This window comes from Pomacea canaliculata, linkage group LG7 (genome assembly GCF_003073045.1).
Source record: "Pomacea canaliculata isolate SZHN2017 linkage group LG7, ASM307304v1, whole genome shotgun sequence".
Lineage (NCBI taxonomy): Eukaryota > Metazoa > Mollusca > Gastropoda > Architaenioglossa > Ampullariidae > Pomacea > Pomacea canaliculata.
In genome coordinates, this window is record NC_037596.1 from 23,205,838 (window position 1) to 23,226,107 (window position 20,270).

Sequence of the window (20,270 nt, forward strand, 5' to 3'; positions counted from 1 at the left end):
AAGACATGGAGAACAAGTGAATTTCTTTCTTGTTAATCAATATTTTTAAACATAGCTTTCATAAAAATTCTTCTATACATCAACTATGCACATACATGCAACACTTGTGCAAAGGTTTAAGCTGTTTATTGATGTACTTGTTGCAGCCCTATGCTCCTCGAGGAGTAATAAGGACTAAACTAATTGGTGTACTAGCACTCTGGTACACACTGACTTGCAAAATGACTTCACCTTATATCATACACCATCATACTGTCAGTAGTTGTTTTCTAAATTATTAAATACCACCTGAACACTTCAACAATGATAAAAACTCCCAAAATACTGTGATTATTATTTCACTGATTGTTCCTGCTCATGTACTATTTGCATACTTCCAGAATTATTTTTGCACAAGACTGGATCTTTTTCTCATTACAAAAGTTTCAAAGCACTGTACTCTTAAATGGGTGGAAAACAGTTAATAAAAATCACTATCATTTCTACAATTGTCAGCTCAGTTGCCAGACTGGTGATAACAGCGTTGCATCCCTTGGTCAAATGGGTGCACACTAGAAACACTTGAGTAGTCTTGAAATCGCACTTCAAAATTTGTTTACATATACAAGCACCACGAGGCAGTAAAAAGAGGAAGGGGGGAAGGTGAAAGAAGAGGGGAGTAGCAGAAAAAGAAATTAAACAGCTGAGTATACATCACTGCAACAAGACCCCCAATGTGAATACATGTATATCTATTTCAGATAAAAAAAAAAAAATTTAAAAAAACAGTAAGTTTAAGCAGACAATTCAAACAGCATCATGTTACACAAGTAATTGCTTTTTCAGTGACATTCTGTCAACAGAAATGGCTTTTCACATCAATTGTCATGAGTGGGTGCATCAAGGTTATCACAGGTTACCGAAATATGCAAACATGACAGAGGCACATACGTAGAGGTTTTGATGGATATGAAACCAACAGGGAAGTAAACGAAGATCTTGAACAAGAACGAGAACATGAAAATGGATTGAGACAGATGGAAAACTACCCTCCCCTTAACTACCTTCCACCACATCCCTTACATGATGCTCAATCCCATTCACTCGTATCAGGTATTGTCTTCTACATATGCATTCAAGAAACGCTTATCATCATTTCATTTCAACATATTTTCAATTGTTCATTCTGACAAAGAATGACAATACAAATGAAAAAAAGGAGAGAACAATGTGATGAAGTGTATAAGGTGAAATAAATACAATGATACCCTACAAATACTTTCACAACTGCTGTTCAATCACCCTACCAATCAGACACACAATACACAATTAAGCAGTGTTCACATCAAGCCAGAATAGAGCTTCACATTACTCCCAGACAACCTAATCATTACCCAGAGTGATGTAACTCAATGCACATTATCCATCTTGCCTCCCTTGTACCTTGACACCCTCCAAAAAAGAGTTACAGAAGAGAAACACAATACATTGCTTTTGAAATTGCAAAAAGTTGTAACAATGCCCATAAAAACATTTGCACATAAATGTTTCCATACTTATATGGTGTTTACATGGACTTAAACGAAGTAAAACAGACAAGCCTTTACTGTCTACAGACTTTAATTTCTTTTTTATAAATCCTACATAGACATCTAAGATCATAAAAATGTGTTCTCTGCTGAGTTTTACTACCTTGGTATAAAGTTTATAACATATCAAATTGTTTCCTAGCAAAGAAGAAACTTAATTCTTATATAATGGCACAATTACAATTTAAAATATACTGATCTCTTACCTACATCTCTTTATACAATTCTTACAAAATATTATGCCCTAAATATTACACCTCCAGCTAGCAGTAAAAAGAAAGCGTGACATAAAAGAAGCTCCACAGGCTGCAAGACTGAAGGTCACTAATTATCAGACCAACTTACACTCTTGACCAGGCACTTGCAACTCTCAAACATCATGGTAGCCCATGGTGACATTAATCATAGAACAATCGGGCAATGTAATATCTTATGACAAAGGCTAATGCACTGCACATTACCTGAAAAGAAAGAAAAATATCATTTTTGATTAGTAACATCCCATCAGAGGTAAGAGAGCAGAGAAGGAGAAAGAAGGTGATAATTGGTGGTAAGATTGGTAAGGTAATATCAAAGCTAACACGGCCATGGGACACACAAATGGGAGGTGAAGAGAAAAGAGGAGAGGTGGAGAAAAAAATAAGAAAGGTTATCTTTTTGCATTACAACTAAATTCTTCTTCTTTTTTATTCCTTTCCACCTCCAGTCAAGCATAGGGCCGCATTATAACTAAATACTGCTGTTTAAAAATGAATGTCATCAAAGACAAGTCTTTCTCGGAGCTTTAGGACATGAAGACCCTGACCACACACAAGGAGTAGCAGTACTGATGACACTAGAGACTACAAGAGCACAAACAGCATGGGAACCAGTTTCCCCACGACTCATGTCAGCCAGGTTTAACTCCAAAGAAAGAAAGATCACCATCATCCAGTGCTATGCACCTACCAACGTAGCTAAAGAAGAGGAAAACGAAGACTTTTACAACTCCCTTCAAGTGCTGATTGAGTGTACTCCAAAACGAGACCTGAAGATCATAATGGGCGACATGAATGCCAAGGTTGTAAATGACAACACAGACAAAGGGCACATAATGGGAAAGCATGGTGTGGGCAACTGCAATGAAAATGGTGAGCTGCTCACAGATTTCTGCTTCTTCAATGACCTTGTAGTTGGAGGCACAGTTTTTCCACAAAAAACCATTCACAAGACCACTTGGACTTCACCAGACAGACAGAAAAAAACAAACTGATCACATCACCATTAATCGCCAGTTTAGAAAGAGTCTGCTGGATGTCAGGGTAAGGCGAGGTGCAGATGCAGAGACAGACCACAACCTGCTTGTGGCAACCATAAAGATCAAGCTGAGGGATGCCAAGAACCGAGTCTGATGGCGTGGTGTACTTGCGGCCCTATGCTCCACTTGGGGTCATTAGGAACAAGAAGATGATCAGAAATCACACACATTTGTAAGAACTTCATTTAGAAATATCAACAATGGAGACTGATAATTTCAGAGAGGTCCCATGCAAAACAAAATAACTTACCTGGAGTAAAAGTATGATTATGACAGCATACTGTTCATTCATTGGACCAAAAAATTTGAGGACTAAATTGATGAGCGTAAGGTTGTTAATCTGGGTGTAGCTCTCTCCATCTTCCATTGTCTCCTTTACATCAATGATATAAAAGGTTTTAAAGATGAATAAAAACAATCGACCAAGGAGTTTCAGATCCTTGGTTTTAAATTTTGTGTAGCTCATACTGATTTTGTCTGTCTTGCCATCGTAGCTGAAACACAAAGATTCAAAGGAAAATTCTTTTTTGCCAAATAGTGATAATAATCAACATCAAGTCTTTTTTAATCCCTCAGCTTCTTAACGTAAGACACTGAACATATTCATTTTTATCCCTATCTGTAAGTAAAAGTTAAAAGATACTTTTGCATGTACAAAGTATTGCAACTAACAAAAGCTTCAGTGCCTTTGTCACGTAAACATCTTTCACAGCTCACCTTGGAAGTCTATGGCGGGGACAGGGGACGAGACGAAAAAGTTGTGGAGTGGAATATAGAAAGTTGAAGACCTGGGGGATAAAGAAAAGCATCATCGTCTTGCTGAAATGCGCTAAGATGGCCACAACAGCGAAGGTCATACCAGCAAAGTAGCAGAAGGTGTCACCCACAAAGACTCGAGATGGATACCTGTGAACAGCAAACACACTCAAGATCTGCAATAAAAGAAGCATGCATAGATCTGCTCTTTTCTAGTTCCTGAAAAGTTTAACACGATGGATTCATTTACTGACTGTAGCTGGCACTGTAACCTTTGATCACTGCCTGTTGATGCAACATCAGTCAGAATTATTTGGTGAATATCTCATGTGTTAACATGACCAACCTTCAGAAGTTCTCTCATAGCCAGCTGTGTTTTTATATTACTGTATGCTTAAAATAGGCTTATGTTCTTAGTAAATCTTATCAAAGCACAGGATGGAAGCTTGGTGTCATTAGCAGGTGTATAGTTTTTTTTCTTGTTTTGACTCTTTTTGACTGTATGTAGATAGTATGATTTTAGGGTTTAGAAAGAGAGATTCCAGTTAAATTTCTTCCATAAAGATAGCAGGCTACTGGCATGTCTTGCTTGAAAATTAACATAATATTGTGAGAAAATAAAGAAGAAAACGTTATGGAAGAATGCACTCTCGTGTGCAACGACTTGCGGGATACCGGAGCTGGGCTTTGACCAACGTTGATAACATTGATGAGAAATAAATCATGTCTGTAATGCAAGAATTTTTCTGTGGTTTCACAAAGGTCTGAAAAATTGGGAGATAACTTGAAATGAACGCTCTTACCAGTTGTAGTACAGCAAAGCAGAGCAGACTCCTAAAAATGGCATCATAAAGTAGATGGAGAATACATGTGCCTGATGCTGGCTCCCTGAAAGTACCATTTATGCCAATTACAGCAGAGAAAAAAAACAGGATACAGCGGAGAACAGAAATGAGACACACAAATGTGTGTAATCACTTTAAGCTGCTTTCTGAATAGATTTGTTTTGCACTCACCTATCTAAACTCCATGTGGGTTAGCCATCAGCCTGTGTTGGTTATCCAATAGTGGTCAAGGAAATGTGTTAATGACTGTTTAAGCAGGATGTCATAACAGCACTTATACTACACTTCCCCTTACCAACTATACAACAAAAGCTCACCTCCAAGTTCTAAAAAGTTGTGGATAAGAACGGACACACATATCACCCATGACTGTCCCACCTCCAGACCATTAATGCCTGCCAGAATGTTTATGGCATTTGTACAGAATACTGCCAGCATGCCCATGTATACATAGTACAAAATACCTGTAACAGATTAAGACAATAGCTTTTATAGATGTTTATATTTTAAAAAAGACATCAGTTAAATATAATAGCATATCAAAATAAACTCTGTCAATAAAATAAATCCACTGAATATGTTCATATGTAAATACACATATGTGTGTGTAAGTGTTTTAGTTGAGGGTGTTTATGAGATAAAGATGCTTATACATGTGTATAATGCAACTTTAATGGTAAATAGATGAGTGGAAAGGAAAATGGCTGACATATTTTATTATAGCATCATCAGTACAGATGAACAAACTCAGAATTATGAACACTAGCATGGATGCACCTTTGATCTAAATAAGCCCAGCACAATTTTCAGTCAACACAGCAGCCATATGTGTTTGCTCACTCAGGCACTGTGTAAAGTAAAACCTTAAGCTCAATAAAAGGACAGCTGGCAAAGTACAAGTCACATTAGTTTTCCTCCAGTTAATAAAGATAAATCACCCACAGCTTTTTTTTTTTAGATATTAAGGAAGAGGGAAAACACTTTCCTTCATCTTTCATCTTTTAAGTATTGTACTCTACTTTTGTTTACTTTTTTGTTTATTGGTGGGTTTTTTTTTTGGATTGTTGGGTGCCTAGAGCTTATTTGTGAATGGCAGCTATGTAATTTAATCTATTATCACTATAATACAACACAAAAAACTTTCTCCATTCACTAAGGTAAATTTAGTAGCATACTCTTCAGCAAGTGCACAATATTATTACCTAAATACCAATATTGATTAAGGTCAAAAACTACAATTTTATTGCTGCAATATGTATAAGGCCATATTCTTGCATTATTTTATTCCATTAGCTAATGTATTGCAACTTACCCACATTAAGATCAAATCCCAGCAGCACACGAAAAGGTTTGGGCACAATGATGGTTGTAGAGTTGAAGTTGACTAAGTAGACAGTCAGCAAAGGCAATGAGGATATGGTGGGCAGGAACAGCTTGTGTCGCCATTTTAGGTTAAGCACATCATCAGCAAAGCCAAGAAATATCATGCAGCATATGGAGAGGAGTGCAGCAAGGTACTCTATGTACTATACACACAAAAAAATTGTTGTGTTCTAAAGGTCAAATGTCAATAAGAAATATCACCTTGCAGTTTTTGTTCAAGGTCAAGCCCACATTCCTTGGCCTATTGCTAGGAAAAGAATATTTTCTTTACCTCAGAAAAGTCAGTCAAGCATGCAAAGGCTATTTTGCTGTATGAGGAGGGTTTGCAAAGCTGTGGCATTTTCCCATTACTGAAATTGAAACAACCTACTGCTACAGAAATATATAATAAAGCTTGAGAAAGAGGAATCAAAACATCTGACATAATGACAAAGAGAACTTAAAATTTATCACACGCTCATAACAGTCAATCTCTACATTTCTGTTACATTTGACTTTACAACAAACTCATTAATCCATACTGGTCAGTGAAATCTGGGATCAAAACTCAGCTAGCCAGACCTGAGTCCTGATACCTACAACCTTACAGTAAGATCTAATGTTGCCCCTCCCTTTGTTTACAAAACACAAATATGCAGAGACGGCAATTTCTAAAACTAAAGTTATTGAAATTTAAAAATGTTGCCTGATAATTTGACTGTACTAAAGCACGTTTTCTTTACTCCAAAATTTTAAAACTTAAATTATTTACTCAAGGCCTATTATTAGTAGAAGTATTATAGGATTAATGATTATGTAGTTTTCATTCCACTTATTATTTAATTGCCTTCTAGAAGATGCAAAGATATACCTTTGAAAAAAAAACTATAGAAGGTTGCATAATCAATAAACTAATGCACAGGTAATTTTATTGGCTGAAGACACAGAGCAAAATGTAACATTCACCTTAAAACTGTTCTACATCACCGTATTTTAATTTCTGAAATAAATTTGTCAGTTGCCATACTTCATGGTGAGGGAATTTTCCCATCTCATTTTCAGCCAGGTGTTTGTAGAAAGGCACAGGAATGAAAAGAAACAAGACGATTAAGAAAACAGCTCCACAGATTACCCCCATCGATTCTGGGCTGCAATCAAGAACAATCTGATGAAATACATTTTTATACAGTGTATTTTACTGTACTACAGCTTCATAGACATACCACCAAGTTATAATATGCACATCATGATATTTTACTTTAGAAATAAGCGTGCAAGCTTCATGTCTGTTATGTTTGTCCATAGAAATCTACTAAAACTATGGTTAATGAATTAACTCGTCATTTTTCCAGATGATCCCTGATGCAATTTATAACTATGATGAAATACTGAAATACAACGCGTGTGAAAAGATTCAGATTAAGCTAAATATAAATGAGGCTTTTCACAGCACTTTAATAGCACACATACACACGATTCACCAATCCTATGCTACCACGCACAAAAGCAGACGATCATATGGCAAATGACTTACATCTTCTCTTTGGAACTTTTGGCCATATCAACTCCATACAGATTTGATTTGATAAACATGTCCTTAAACTTTGGAATTATGTTAAGGCAAACTAAAAAGCCCACAGCAGACATCGCTGTGTTGATTGCGAGTGTAAGCGTGCTGTCTCCTAAGTCCATCTTGCAGTCTTTGTCGAATCTTTGGTAACTTCGAACCTTTATATATATTCTTCAGCCATTTTAGTTCTCGCGAGACTGCACGGGATCGATACGTTGAACCACGGCAGCTGAAGACGTGTACATAAACTACTGACTATTTCGGACAATATTTAGTAGAAAACAGTATAACAGTCGAGTCAAGCCAAAACGTTTAAGCCGTCGAAGCAGTCCTAAAACTTCGGTAAATGGAACTTTCGGTTCGTGATGTAATGTCAAAGGGAGATAAACTAGATAAACTGTGAGGGAAGTGTACTCTCCCCTTTGAAAGTTATCTTTGAATATTCAGACAAAAGTTTAAAATTAAATAAAAACATAATGTACAGATACAATATTCATAGATGTTCTTTATTTATCATAACATAATCGGGATCCACCGACGTACTAAAGTAGTTTATATCACGTCTTTTCTGCAGTAAAAAGGCTCTATATATATATAGCTGCATGGTTGCCTGATTGTTTTATTTGACGGGAAACTGCTTTGGCGCATTCAAACAATACTAAAACAATAATATCATCATCGTCGTCGTTGTGGTCGCCATCGTTGTCGTAAATATGTAAATGTGTCTGCTAGCATGCATTCATCTACAAGTATTGAAATCATTATACGTTAATTTACCTTTAGCTATCTCCTTTTTAAAAATCAAATGATAAATAGCGTATCGATCAAGCCTTCCACAAACAACACCAGTATTGTCTCAATATGATGTGCAAATACATAGGCAGAAGTGGAAGGCATCCCAAGACTGGAATGAATCACAAAGAAATTCTAATATCTACAGTGCGATATAAACTATTAGAAACTGTACCACATATATATTTGTTGTTGCAGTACGACGTGTTACTCCGAAATTTACCGATCTTGCAATTTTTGTAGCCAGTTGAGTACAAGGTTTCTCAAAGTGAAAATTAATGTAAAATAATCTAATCTCAACAATTCTTCAAATAAGATTGACTGGGGTAACCGCTGGCTTGGGCCGCTACCCATTTTTGTGTCCTTATTGTTTAATTAATTTGTCAAAGCGAGATTGTTGGAACGGTAGGGAAGTCAGAGTTCAGTACACTATGTGGAGTGCAGCAGTGGATGTGCCTAGCTTTCCATTTACGTATCAAACTCAGCAAAGAAACAAAATATTTTTTTTCTTTTCAAATTCTTGTTCCTAGAATATGTACAGGTCACATACATGAATTTCAACATTTTAGCCTCGGGCATAGATGGGTTGAAGTGATGCTTAGAGCTGGAGCGAAACCTACATCTTTTTCTCCTTTTTCGGAGGGGTGTGTCATTAATGAGAAAAATAAAAGCACACACACGTCAGGTTCCGAATGAAGTACCTCTCAAACAAATGCTGTGGTATAGAACCGCCACTAGACTATGAGTTCTTGACATCAAGTGATCTAAGCTAACTTACCTAATAAATCCCTTTTTTTTCTTTACTGTAATCTCGAGTGTTGTTCATGCAGTTGTGTTGGACCTTGGGTAACTTTGCCTGCCACCGTATGCAGTCCTCCGTAGTTTTGAAGAGTTGTTCTGTACAGCGCCATAACCAGGCTTCAAAGTTTCGGGTTTTCAAGAGAACGATTGAAGGCGAGGATTAAGCTTAGGGCTGGGTGGTGAGGTTCTCAATCTTAGGTTGCCTCCTTCACCGAGACGTTTATAGCGAGGGGAATGGAATAGCGGGGTGGCCACCCTATTTATTGAGCATGACCTGGCAGCTTCAATATCCCGGAAAAAAAAAACTATTTAAACAGCAAGAAAAAAAGGAAAGATTTAAATTTGGTTACCTGAACATATACATTTTTGTTGAGTGTGTTAATAATTGCACGAGGTTTTGGCGGAATGGGTGGAGGGGAAGAGAGAGGTTATAGGGTGCAGCACTTGTCGTTCGTCTAGAGAGCAATGTAGTCTTATTAACAGATCACGTGTGTTAAGTTTCCGGCGATGTTTTTCCTGCCATGGTGTGGTTTCGCCTCAGTTGAAAAATGAGTCACATCACAATAAGTGGCTAAGCAGGAATACTATGACACTATGAATTTTGACAAGCAGGAGGAAATGTATTTAAAATGTCGTTTTAAAGAAAGAATTTTCGTTTAAAAAAGTCGTGAGCGTCTTAAAGCACTTAAGGCAGACAAGAAAGATTTGTTATCATGTTTTTTTAAAAGAAGTATTTGAAGAGAAGCCGTTAAATTAATGAATGCAAAATGATCAATTGTCTCTACAACTCGTAGTTTGTGAGAAGAATCACAGCACATCCTCAGTTTAAAAACAAAAACATAACATATCCATGTGTACTTGAAGTCATACCGTGTTTGATTTATCCCTTCCAGGTTAACTCGGTAATTTCCTTATGAATTATGCTTGTGTATAGTTTTTTAAGGGCTTAAACTTTGACTTTAATTATTAAGTTACCCTACCTTATATTTGGTTGAAGTTATGGTTGTGAACGAGTGAAGGAACCCCATATATTTCCTACAGTTTGTTTCAAAGATATTTTAAAGCGTGAACAAAAAGGAAGTTGTTGGAGTTGGTTATTCAAGGTTCATTGCCCCTTAGAAAGGAGAGCAAACAGCAATGATAATACAATAATACATTCATTAATACATAGATATGAAAGTTAGAATTAAAACAATGCCTTCAAAAGTTACTAAGGTACATTTATCTTCTACTGCAGACTTTCTAAATTAAAAAGCATAGAAAGGATATAATGCCAAATTCTTGACAACTTTTTCATTAGTTGCGGCCAATAACAAGATTATTTTCAATGTGTTTGCATACCATTTTTTGTATCAATTTTACTCTGAAATGCTGTAAGTATTTACACCAGAGCATAAAGCGAACTTCAAATTTTTTAACAGTGCCTGAAATCCCATATGTAGAGTAAAAAGGAAACCTCTCGCTTCTATTAATATGATCTTCCTATTCCCACCATCTACGCAAAACTTGTCTTTCTTTTAATTTGCCTATTATATTGTGTACACCCTCATTTAACCACACAAATCAAAATCCGAGAGAAAATAACTTTGTTCTAATATTGGATACTCAGTTTGTTTTACTTCTTGCATCTAAATGTTTTTCGGAAAGTTTGTGGATCCTTTTGGCCAACATTCGTTGCCATGATTACCCCGAAGTCCCGAACAAACAATGCAGTGTTTGGTTTACTGTTCTCGCTTTTGTTTGGGGGAAATATACTTATGTGGTGATGTGGAATCAAACCCTGGTCCCACAGGTAAAGGTGACACGACGAGGAAGACACGACTGAATACTGTCAATGCATCAAGGAGATATAAAGCAGAGAGGACAAAATGGAGTGCAAACAGAACACAAGGAAAGTCGGTTTTAAATGCGTGAAGAGGTCCATGGTACCACAGAATGACACGACTTGCTTGCCAGGGGTTTGTATTCGATCACTGATTAATATTTAAGTCAACAAATTTGACATAATACCTAAAATAGAGCTTCCTGGTTCAATGTCATTGAGAATACCTGTTGGTTGATTGACTGGAACCCGACTGTAACGACCGTTGCCAGATCTCGATCTTGCAGTCTGTTTAGTCAGTATGATGAACTCTTTTTAGGCGATCTGTACATACAAGTCTTCCTAGGGAATTTTAAACGGGAATTAGGTTACGACTGTTAACCTGATTGCTGCCAGCGCGGTACCGTTCTCTACACAAGACACCTGCCAGGCACCGTAAGGTTAACGGTGCTCGTTCTCATTTGTACTGAATAGATGTACATCCCACGTTAGTTAGTGTTTTAATTGTCTTCTTTCAATCCCATTTTACAAAACCCATCAGTTAAGTGTCTCCGGGGAGGGGTGGAGGAAAAGCTATATTTCCTTGCGAACTCTTGAACCGAAGGCATACAAGCGGGTAGCGCTGCTCGGGGAAAACTGAACTCACGGGTGGGCTGGGTATTTTGGGAAGCGAGTTTCACTTCCTAGTAGCAGTTGTCAGCTGTGTAGCTCAACCACCTGGGAGACATAATCAGGCATCGTCTTTGCTGTGACAGTCGAGGTAAAATAAGTGAAAGAAAGAAGACAGAGCGGGACTTCTGTCCACTTGGGAGAAAACTTAAGGATGAACAGAAGCAGAGGTAAGAAATAAATTACTTTCTTTGTAGACCTTGCTGATAGTGTTTGTGTGTGTGTGTGCATACGAGCGAGAGACAATCAAGAAATAATTTTTGTAACAATTTATGCTATATTTACCCTATTTTCCTAAAGAAATCCTGGTTGTAATTAAATACCATTTATAGATCCCTAGTTGAGATAGAATGTTGCTTAGGACAATGTAACTCCATGAAAAATTCAGCATACAGAGGCTCATTATGAGACTAACGCCCACTTGACCAAAGATAACAGGTGAACTTGCTGGGGAAACTCTTAAAAGATGCTTCAGCTGACCCGCAGTCCCGCTCACTTAACCTCGAAAAGGATGTTTACTTTTCGGGCGAACTATGCACACAGCTCTGTATATGGTAGCTTGGTGAGTGATAAAGGTGCAGCAGTTGGCTAATCTGCTTCTGTTTCATCGTAAACATCTAACTAAAGTTCAACATTAATTTTAATGGACCGTGATTAGTTCATAATCATACACTAACCCCCAGATTTTGAGAGGATGTCTCAATGTTGTTCACAAGATACAGCCTGTTAGTAGCTTGACATATTTTTATGCCTGACAAGAGATAACCTTTCATCATGCAACCAGCACCTTAAACGATGTGTTCTGCATCGGGCTCACTAACTTTAAGCAGGTTATAATTCCCGGTAATTGAAATGAAGTCCTTGACCCTGAACCCTGGACTCCACTTCTTCTTCCGGAAGTAATGTGGCCGCTGGTATGGTTGTGTTCGGGATTTTGAGAAATTCATGATGACCTGTTCTAAGCTGGTGACTTTGTTCTAGAGTGTCGATCATCAGCTGTAGTTTAAAATATGCTCTCTTCGAAAAGAAAGGTCAGTGAGATTTTACACTGAAGCAACTTGAAAAAAAACTGCAGTTAATAAAGACGGGCTGGAGTTAAATAAGCGATTTTAAGTGATAATATTTAGCGTTGAGGAGATTTAGTGTTGTCCTCTTTCATCCTTTTGTTCATCCACGTTATTCAAACCAGCGTTTCAGTTGTGGACGAGTTTCAAGTGCAGTCTAGAGATCCATCTTATCTTCAGTCTTTCGTTTGTCCATCCCACGCCATTCCACAAACAAACAAACAAACAAACAAACAAACAAACAAACAAACAAACAAACAAACAAACAAACAAACAAACAAGTCTGTTTGTGTCATGCACGTGAATTGTAAGAATCTCTCTCGCGCACTTTTTTAATTAAAAGGGTTTTTCTTTCTGATGTCAGGCCAAAGTGAGAGGCTACCTCTACAGCGGACTGCGGTTATGATACCTAGGGACGAGCTCCGCTTGAAGCTACAAAGTTAGTACAGCAACATTAATACAACAATGGTAGTAGTTTGCGCCTGGACCCTGTTTCTAGAGCTCCCTTCTGTCTCTGTCTGTCTCGTTTATTCATTCTACATCATGCAATATACAACAAGATAACTTCTGTTAGCTGCCTACACATGCCTGTCTCACTCCAGATATACAAGTCACTTAAAGAGCCTCTCAATGATACATCCTGTTGCTCATCGTGTTATACAACTCTGTCCTACGCAGCAAGAGAACTATAGAAGGCGGAAGGTCTCTCAAAAGTTGTGGACTGTCCCAAAACAACAGTCCCATTATCACTTTCCCTTCTCCCAACAAAAGCCAGCAAGCCATAGTACAGCACACAGCTCGATCTGCTCATCTTGCTGCTTACATTATCCATCAGTGGTTAGGCCTGTTAGTACACAAAGCAGAGATTTTCTATTTATAATAAAAGTCATCTATGTTAGCTAATTAGCAGTTAAAAATGGCTGATGACTCGCAGACTGATTTTCTGGATGAATACGTAGTGCTAAAAAAAAGTGAGTATGTTTTATTTGTACTTTATCCGTCTACTTGTCTAGTCATTGCTGTAGTCATTGCACATGGGATAAAAATCAAGGACCAGCGACTTGTTTCCCTACTTACAAGGGGGTGTCCAGACCCAGAGGGTACATCCTCTGGGGCTGTAGTTGAGTGACAAAGTGCTTTATGGTGAAGGAGCAAAGCAGTGTTTGAACACCGAATTGTAACTACAGAGACACGATTTGCCCTTGATTCCCCTTCTCCCACCTATCCCCAATCTGCCCCTGGGGCAACGACTTATCCTCGCCTCAAAACATTGGCCCTTCTGATGGTTTATGAAGCAGACGGGCGCTGTTTTGAGGCATGGTCCAGCTTGTGCCTGGAAAATTCCCATTCTATCTAGCATCCTTTTCCCAGAAATGCTTACCTTATTTATCAGGGAAGATACAGACTGCGGATGGGAACTCTGTCCTCTCACCGCTCTCAGTCACATGACTTATTTACTAACTTACTTGATTGCCTCCTTGATTGTCTACTCGTTTCACTGGCTACTTGCCTATTCCTTTATATGTCACAGACGTGTGACATCTTTAAAGATAATATATTTTCCTCAAAGTGGTTAGCTTCAAGATTATTTTATGTTGGCGTAGTTCCAGGAAGTAATGACACAAAAAGACAAAATATTTATTTGGAACCCAGCAACCGTGATCCGGGCAGGTAAAGGAGAAGGTAAAGCAGCGAGGGGAAGTAGATGGGCACCGACCTCACGTAAGGTCAGGGGGCGACCTTTTTTATTATCAGTATTATTATCAGTACCACATAAAACATAAAACATACCTGTAGAATGTTGAGTTGAATTAACGTATTCAAATATGTTTAATCCATCATCGAAGCATTAAAAGTCCTGTGTCCTTTGTGCAGACGATGCCACTCTGAAACACGTAACAGTGAAAAAGGAGCTTCATAAAGAAGGTAACTCAATAATGAAAATGTCACAACATTTTTATTTTATTTTAAAGAGAGAAGGAGATGTCTATAGCAGCTTTTGTATGTGTGTGTGCATAAGAGAGAGAAGGATGTGTTTCATGTAAGGATTAGGATTTCGTGCTTCCTGTAAGGATGTGTGCAAAAGGATCATTTAATGTAGTTGGCAGCTGTGTGACTGCGCTGGTTTAATATACTATAGAATGTTCGATGAGAACATTTTTTGCCTCATTTTGGATCGACAAGAATCTTGGCGGAGATGTAAATTGTTCACTCCATTCTACAAGCTCTTCTTTCACGAGACTCTTACCGAAGATTTGAGTGCAGGTGCGCTTTTCGGACTCACGGTTTGTGCCACCCCTTATTGATATTTGACTTGTTAAAATGTGCAAAGAAGAGAAAAGAAAAGAAAGAAAACATGCTTTAGGGGAAGAACGTGAAGAGAGAGAGAGGGAGAGATCGAGGAAGTAAATTTCCTTTACACTATCTCTGACAAACGCTTGCTCACTCATGAAATGGTTGAGTTGAGAGCGGTTATGAATCATTATGTCGACTATTGTCACTGGGTCATAAATATCCCGTGGAAAAAGCCCCTCACAAACCACAGAGGGTTACATTCGAATTGCTATTTGTCTGGACGGAGACCTAAGAAATTAATGAAGAAAAATCCGAAACGGGTTGATGATATTTGTAAACAGAAGCTGGGCCACGAAAAACACGTGTTAGTAATACAGATGTTTCATATTTTGACTGTAATTTTGTCAAGAATCTCCTTTCAAAGTATACTAATTCCCCAATACTAAGAACTATTTCTTATTACGAGACAAAGCCTGTCTCCATTCGCCACTGCAGAAAGAAAAGTCAAATCCTTGACATGATTTGTGGGTTGGATAAGAAACTTATTTTCATTGAAATTTAGTACTATACGGTAAAAGGGTAACGAAGGGGGTAGAAGAGATTCCTCCCATCCCTCCGACGGCCTACTCTGTAAATCAATGTTGTTTTGATCGGAACCCAGAACCTTTCACCTGTTTTACGGTTTTCACTCTTATTGAACTTCCCCTTGATATTATATTGGAACAGGGCAGAAATAATTAGAAGACTTTTTCCACTCTCCTAGAAGTCGTTGCCTTGACAGAAATGTAATCATCTTCAACGGAGCCAGAGATTCCTCTAATGGAAACTTGCACCTTATGTACACTTGTGTTTATTTTCTTTGATTTTGGAATTTGTAACTCCAGTCACTATGTTAAATAAAGTGAAGTCGTGCAGGTCTCACGTTTTCTTCTTTTTCTTTCTTTATATATACATATTTTTTTATTTTATTTTATTTTTTTTTGCATTACAGTTTCTTACAATCTCAGTCCCAGAGCGGAACCAGAATTTTCAGTCACTGACAGCAGTCCGTTTCGCGTTTTAACTCGAAAATCAAACCTGTCGACAAAAGAGAACTTTAATTGTTCAGAGTTGGATTCTGAAAATGTCAACAACGGCATGACAATGAATAGGCAAGGTAGTAACATTTTATTTACTTATTGTTATGACAAATTTTCTGTGTCGTATTTATATCTAGACTACATAATCATAATTGGTGAATTCTGCAAAGAATAGAAATTTATCAACGATAATTATTAGTTTGTCAGAACTGATCACCATACTTTAGTCTTCCAAAAAGTACTAAATGGAGCTGTATAATTAATGGTAAGTTGAATTTACATTAAAACTAAAGGTTCCATGTCAAAGCTATATTCCTTATTTAGGTAGGGCTGTGACATGTCTGACAGAGTAGAACAGGTTGTGTTAAAGTTTAACCTGAACGGTTTGCGTTTTTTTTTCAGATATCAGTCGAAATAAACGATATAAAACTAACCTGTACATTTCAGCCTCCAAAACCCATTTATTAATTAATTAATGATGATGATTGTATTGTTCTGTGCGTGGTGATGTTGCAGACGGGGTGGATATAGCCACCATAATTGTTTTCCGTAAATTTGAATTCAGTGATTCATTTTCCATCAGGTGTGGCGAAGCCGTCATCCACTGTGACCAACAGTGAAAGTGGATTTTTGGATGCTAATCTGCACCTGTATAGAAAAAAAGAAAGCGAAAAGGTAGGCACTGGTAAAGAAAATAATATGTGTAGAGGAAGAAAAACGAGTATAAGCCAAGAGATTTCTTCCACCTTTTAACTCCAATGCAAAATGACGTTTCATCGACTTTAATAATAATAATAGAAGGATAAATTAAAACAAATTAAAAAAAAATTAATTACAATTAAAACGTAACGATTGTTGCATACCAAACTGGTTGAAGGATCCAGCTGTTGCATTTTAATATCTTGACTGGTACTTAGTCTGGGGTTTATTTTATTTATTGACTATATATATATATGCACACACATTAAGATAATGCTACTCTTCTCTTACTCATTATAGTAGTTTACTTTACCTTTAATATTTGATTGCTTTCTTTGATTTTGGACCAAAACCTTTCATCAGAAAAAGCATCGTGTGTGTATATATATATCTGTGTCTAGCATACACATACATATTAGCCGAGAATGAAAATACAGATTAAAAATTTTTTTAATTATGATTTTTTTTCTAAGATCCGTGGTGTGTTAGAACTCTCCACGTTCAAGCAGACAAAAGTTCCACGAATCAAAGTGAGGCTCATTTGCATAGTCGATGTCAGCGGGAGTATGCTGGTCAAAGGTGACAGCCAGAGAAAGCGTTCTAAGATCGCCATCCTCAAGAACATGATCGCCGACGTCGTCGATGCCTTGGACGATGACGAGGATTTCGTCAGTGTGATAACGTTCGGCGAGGAGACCACAGTCGTCTGCCCGTTGACCAAAGTGTCTGCGTCAACGCGGGTAAACACTTTCTTACCTTTACTTGTCATTCCCATCATCATCCATCATCGTCGTCGTCGTCGTCATCATCATCATCGTCGTCGTCATCCTCATCATCGTCGTCGTCATCCTCATCATCATCATGATCATCATCATTGAGATGATTTAAAAAAGACCGCTGGATCATCTTAGTTTCAGTTCGAGAAAAAAATTCGAGAACTTGACATAGTCACGCGCTTCTCCTCGAAGACTAACCTGTCATCAGCTGTCCTTCAAGCTGTAGATATACTGCACGAAGCTCAGTCTGGGGAAAGGTAGGTCATTGTATACTCTCTCTCTCTTCACAAACCACAGTTTCAAACAAAAACGAACAACAAACAAATAATAATAATCCCTAAAATCAAAATCGCGAAAAAATAAGAAAGACAAAGTAAAGAAAATCAACAAACACAGCAATAACCCCCAAAATACACAACACTGTGAGTGAATTTGCTGCAATTTATTATTTACTTTTTTTGTTTGTTTAAAAACTTATTCGTCAGATTTAAAGCCCTGACTTCTTTTCCGTGGAAGTTGCCAGAAAGGCCTGAAATATTAACTTGCAGCAATGACAATATAACTATTTCCCGTGTCCACATAAGTTTTGCAGTTATTACTCTATAAAAACCTGCCAGACAAAAAAAAAAAAAAACCACGCATTTTACACATTCTTTTGCTATTTATTTTTTTAAAACATATATTTCTTACTTTTTGCCCCGTTTCAGCCTCCTCTACCGAAACTGCATCATCATATTCTCCGATGGAGAGATTAACGATGGGGTTACAGATCCTAAAGACCTCGTTCACGCCGTGCGCGAGAAAATTCGGGATTGTGCCATGCCGGAAGAATTCCTGGGGGACCTGTGGGTCAACATCTCTTGTGTCACCACCGGAAGTAATGTTTCCCATGGCCTGTACCTCCTGTCCAAGATGTGCGGAAGTGACGCGTACTTCTTCATAGATGGAGATAAAAAAGCTCGCCCACAAACCGACATGCTGATTCCCCTGATGCTGCGCAAGACGGCCTGTGCGCAGATGGTTTCCGTCAGTCTGCGCGCGCAAAACGGGGCCAAACTGCGCAAGGAGAAATGTTCTCAAGAATACAGCGTCAGACGGAAGCGGGCGAAGAGCTCTGACGACAGTTCCATGAATTACTTTCTACACGACATGCCATCGGGAAGCCAGAAGACCTTCCAGCTGACAGCGCTGGCGCCATCTACAGTGAAGGAGGATTTCTTGGTAGTGGAAGTTCAGTATGTCGATCCCCTGGGTGTTCTTCACTATGTCACTAAGAGCGTTCGGTTGACTGACCTGCCATTCTTATCTCCTGACGACCCCACCTCTGCGGCCGTCGTTGTCAAAGAAGGCATCAGCACCCTCCGACAGCTTTTTCAGACCATCTGTCGAAAAGTGGCAACACTCCTAGAAGAGGGAGAAAAGAACGACCAGGACACTGTGTTCGAAGAAATTGTCAGGATAATCGACGAGGGAAAGCAAGAGCTGAATGTGTACAAAAACAAAACTTTGTTAACAAGACTGACCGAGGGCCAGAATCAGAAAAAGTTCGTTCAGTTCGCAGAGGCTGTGGGAGCCAACCTCAGCAGGCTGCAGTCGATGCTCAAAAATTCCTCCCAGAGCCGGAGAAAATGCTGGCAGTACGTCAAAACAGTGTCGTCGGCCGTCGCACGTGAGCTGCCGACGGTTTCAGATATCATGTCCGAACCGAAAGTGGTTTGTCCCATCCCGAAGCAGCGGAACTGGGACAGTCCCCGCACGCATGCGCTGAGCATGTACGTCTTTGGGCAGGACGATGCTGCGCCTCAGCTTCACTCGGCTGCGGCCAATGTCGCTCAGACCCTGGCCGATGTGCTGAAGACTCTCGTGGGAGAAACTGAAGAACTCTTGTAAACTGGTCAGTCATTGCACAGAAAGTCCGTCTACCTTCTTGTTACACTCATGGATGACCGCGTTTGTAAGGATGATGCTGGGCTATTTTGCGTCCAGTACATGAAACACCTTCAGCAACAACTCTTTTTGCCCGCATCATCAGATGTAAAAATTAAACCGAATAATCAATAGTGTCGGCTCTGCTACATCTCAGTAATACATTTAACACAATTGTATGAGAGTTGTGCATTATTCGTTTCTGTTGAGACTGTTGAGTGTTCCAACGAGCTAAACTTTAAGAGTGTGAACTAAACCAATTTTATTCCTTTGAATATTAAACAGTAGAAGAATTAAGAATCTTCATATTTTGTAGAATAAAACTCCCTGAAAGTGAAAGGCAGTGTTTATGTCGGTGAAGTATCACCCTTCGCTAAAACCAGAGAAGCAAATTTTTTAAACATTAGTCACGTTTTCGTTTGCTCATTTAATTTTCATTAGAAACAAGTCTGGGTATTTGAAACTGAATTTAAATGTGTCTTGCTGAGAATGTTTCAACAATTTTTTACGTGAATGTCCAAACGTGGTTTAAATACCTTATATATATTGCAATGAGCCAACATCAAACACAGAAAAGGTCAAATGGACACTAATTACGGTAAAGATCACATGCAGGCATATTTATATTAAATGTCCATAGCATACATGCTTTCTTTGGGCAGCAATGTAAACTGACATGAGTCTGCAACATTTACTGATGAAAGCTTAAACTCTAATAAAAATTTATTTTTATAAATCCTGCTACCAAAGTCTATTGTAATTTTTAAAGGGCTTTGAGATTCTGACAGTTCCAACATTGTTCAATTTCAATGCATGAAGTCTGTGTTAAGATAATATTTTCCTGTTGTTTTTTTTTGCCATCTTTCTCGAAGCATCATCCTGGGAGAGCTTCGACATGTGCCTTCTACTTACTGATAAGCTTTTCATCCTACTTTTTACAAGCAGTAGG

At 38.3% G+C, this 20,270-nt stretch overlaps 2 protein-coding genes across 8 annotated transcripts; one reads left to right on the forward strand and one right to left on the reverse strand.

The window, feature by feature from the left end:
• Positions 1-110: 110 nt before the first annotated feature.
• On the reverse strand, positions 111-7,725 carry LOC112568646 (UDP-N-acetylglucosamine--dolichyl-phosphate N-acetylglucosaminephosphotransferase-like). The gene is made up of 8 exons (XM_025246047.1): positions 7,363-7,725; positions 6,856-6,976; positions 5,779-5,992; positions 4,784-4,930; positions 4,425-4,509; positions 3,583-3,771; positions 3,116-3,359; positions 111-2,029 (listed from the first exon to the last, which is right to left on the reverse strand). Exons 1-8 carry the CDS (start codon positions 7,518-7,520, stop codon positions 1,967-1,969), a joined length of 1,221 nt encoding a protein of 406 aa, XP_025101832.1. The 5' UTR covers positions 7,521-7,725; the 3' UTR covers positions 111-1,966.
• Positions 7,726-11,507: 3,782 nt separating this feature from the next.
• Positions 11,508-20,065, forward strand: LOC112567938. Of its 7 annotated transcripts, none has more exons than XM_025244836.1 (9): positions 11,508-11,652; positions 12,911-12,985; positions 14,157-14,159; positions 14,422-14,472; positions 15,833-15,997; positions 16,504-16,595; positions 17,093-17,359; positions 17,531-17,652; positions 18,103-20,065. In XM_025244836.1, exons 1-9 carry the CDS (start codon positions 11,637-11,639, stop codon positions 19,283-19,285), a joined length of 1,974 nt encoding a protein of 657 aa, XP_025100621.1. In that variant the 5' UTR covers positions 11,508-11,636; the 3' UTR covers positions 19,286-20,065. The 7 variants fall into 7 exon arrangements, with proteins under 7 accessions (XP_025100621.1, XP_025100622.1, XP_025100624.1 ...); XM_025244839.1 differs by lacking the exon at positions 11,508-11,652 and adding an exon at positions 12,381-12,513; XM_025244837.1 differs by lacking the exon at positions 14,157-14,159.
• Positions 20,066-20,270: the final 205 nt, after the last annotated feature.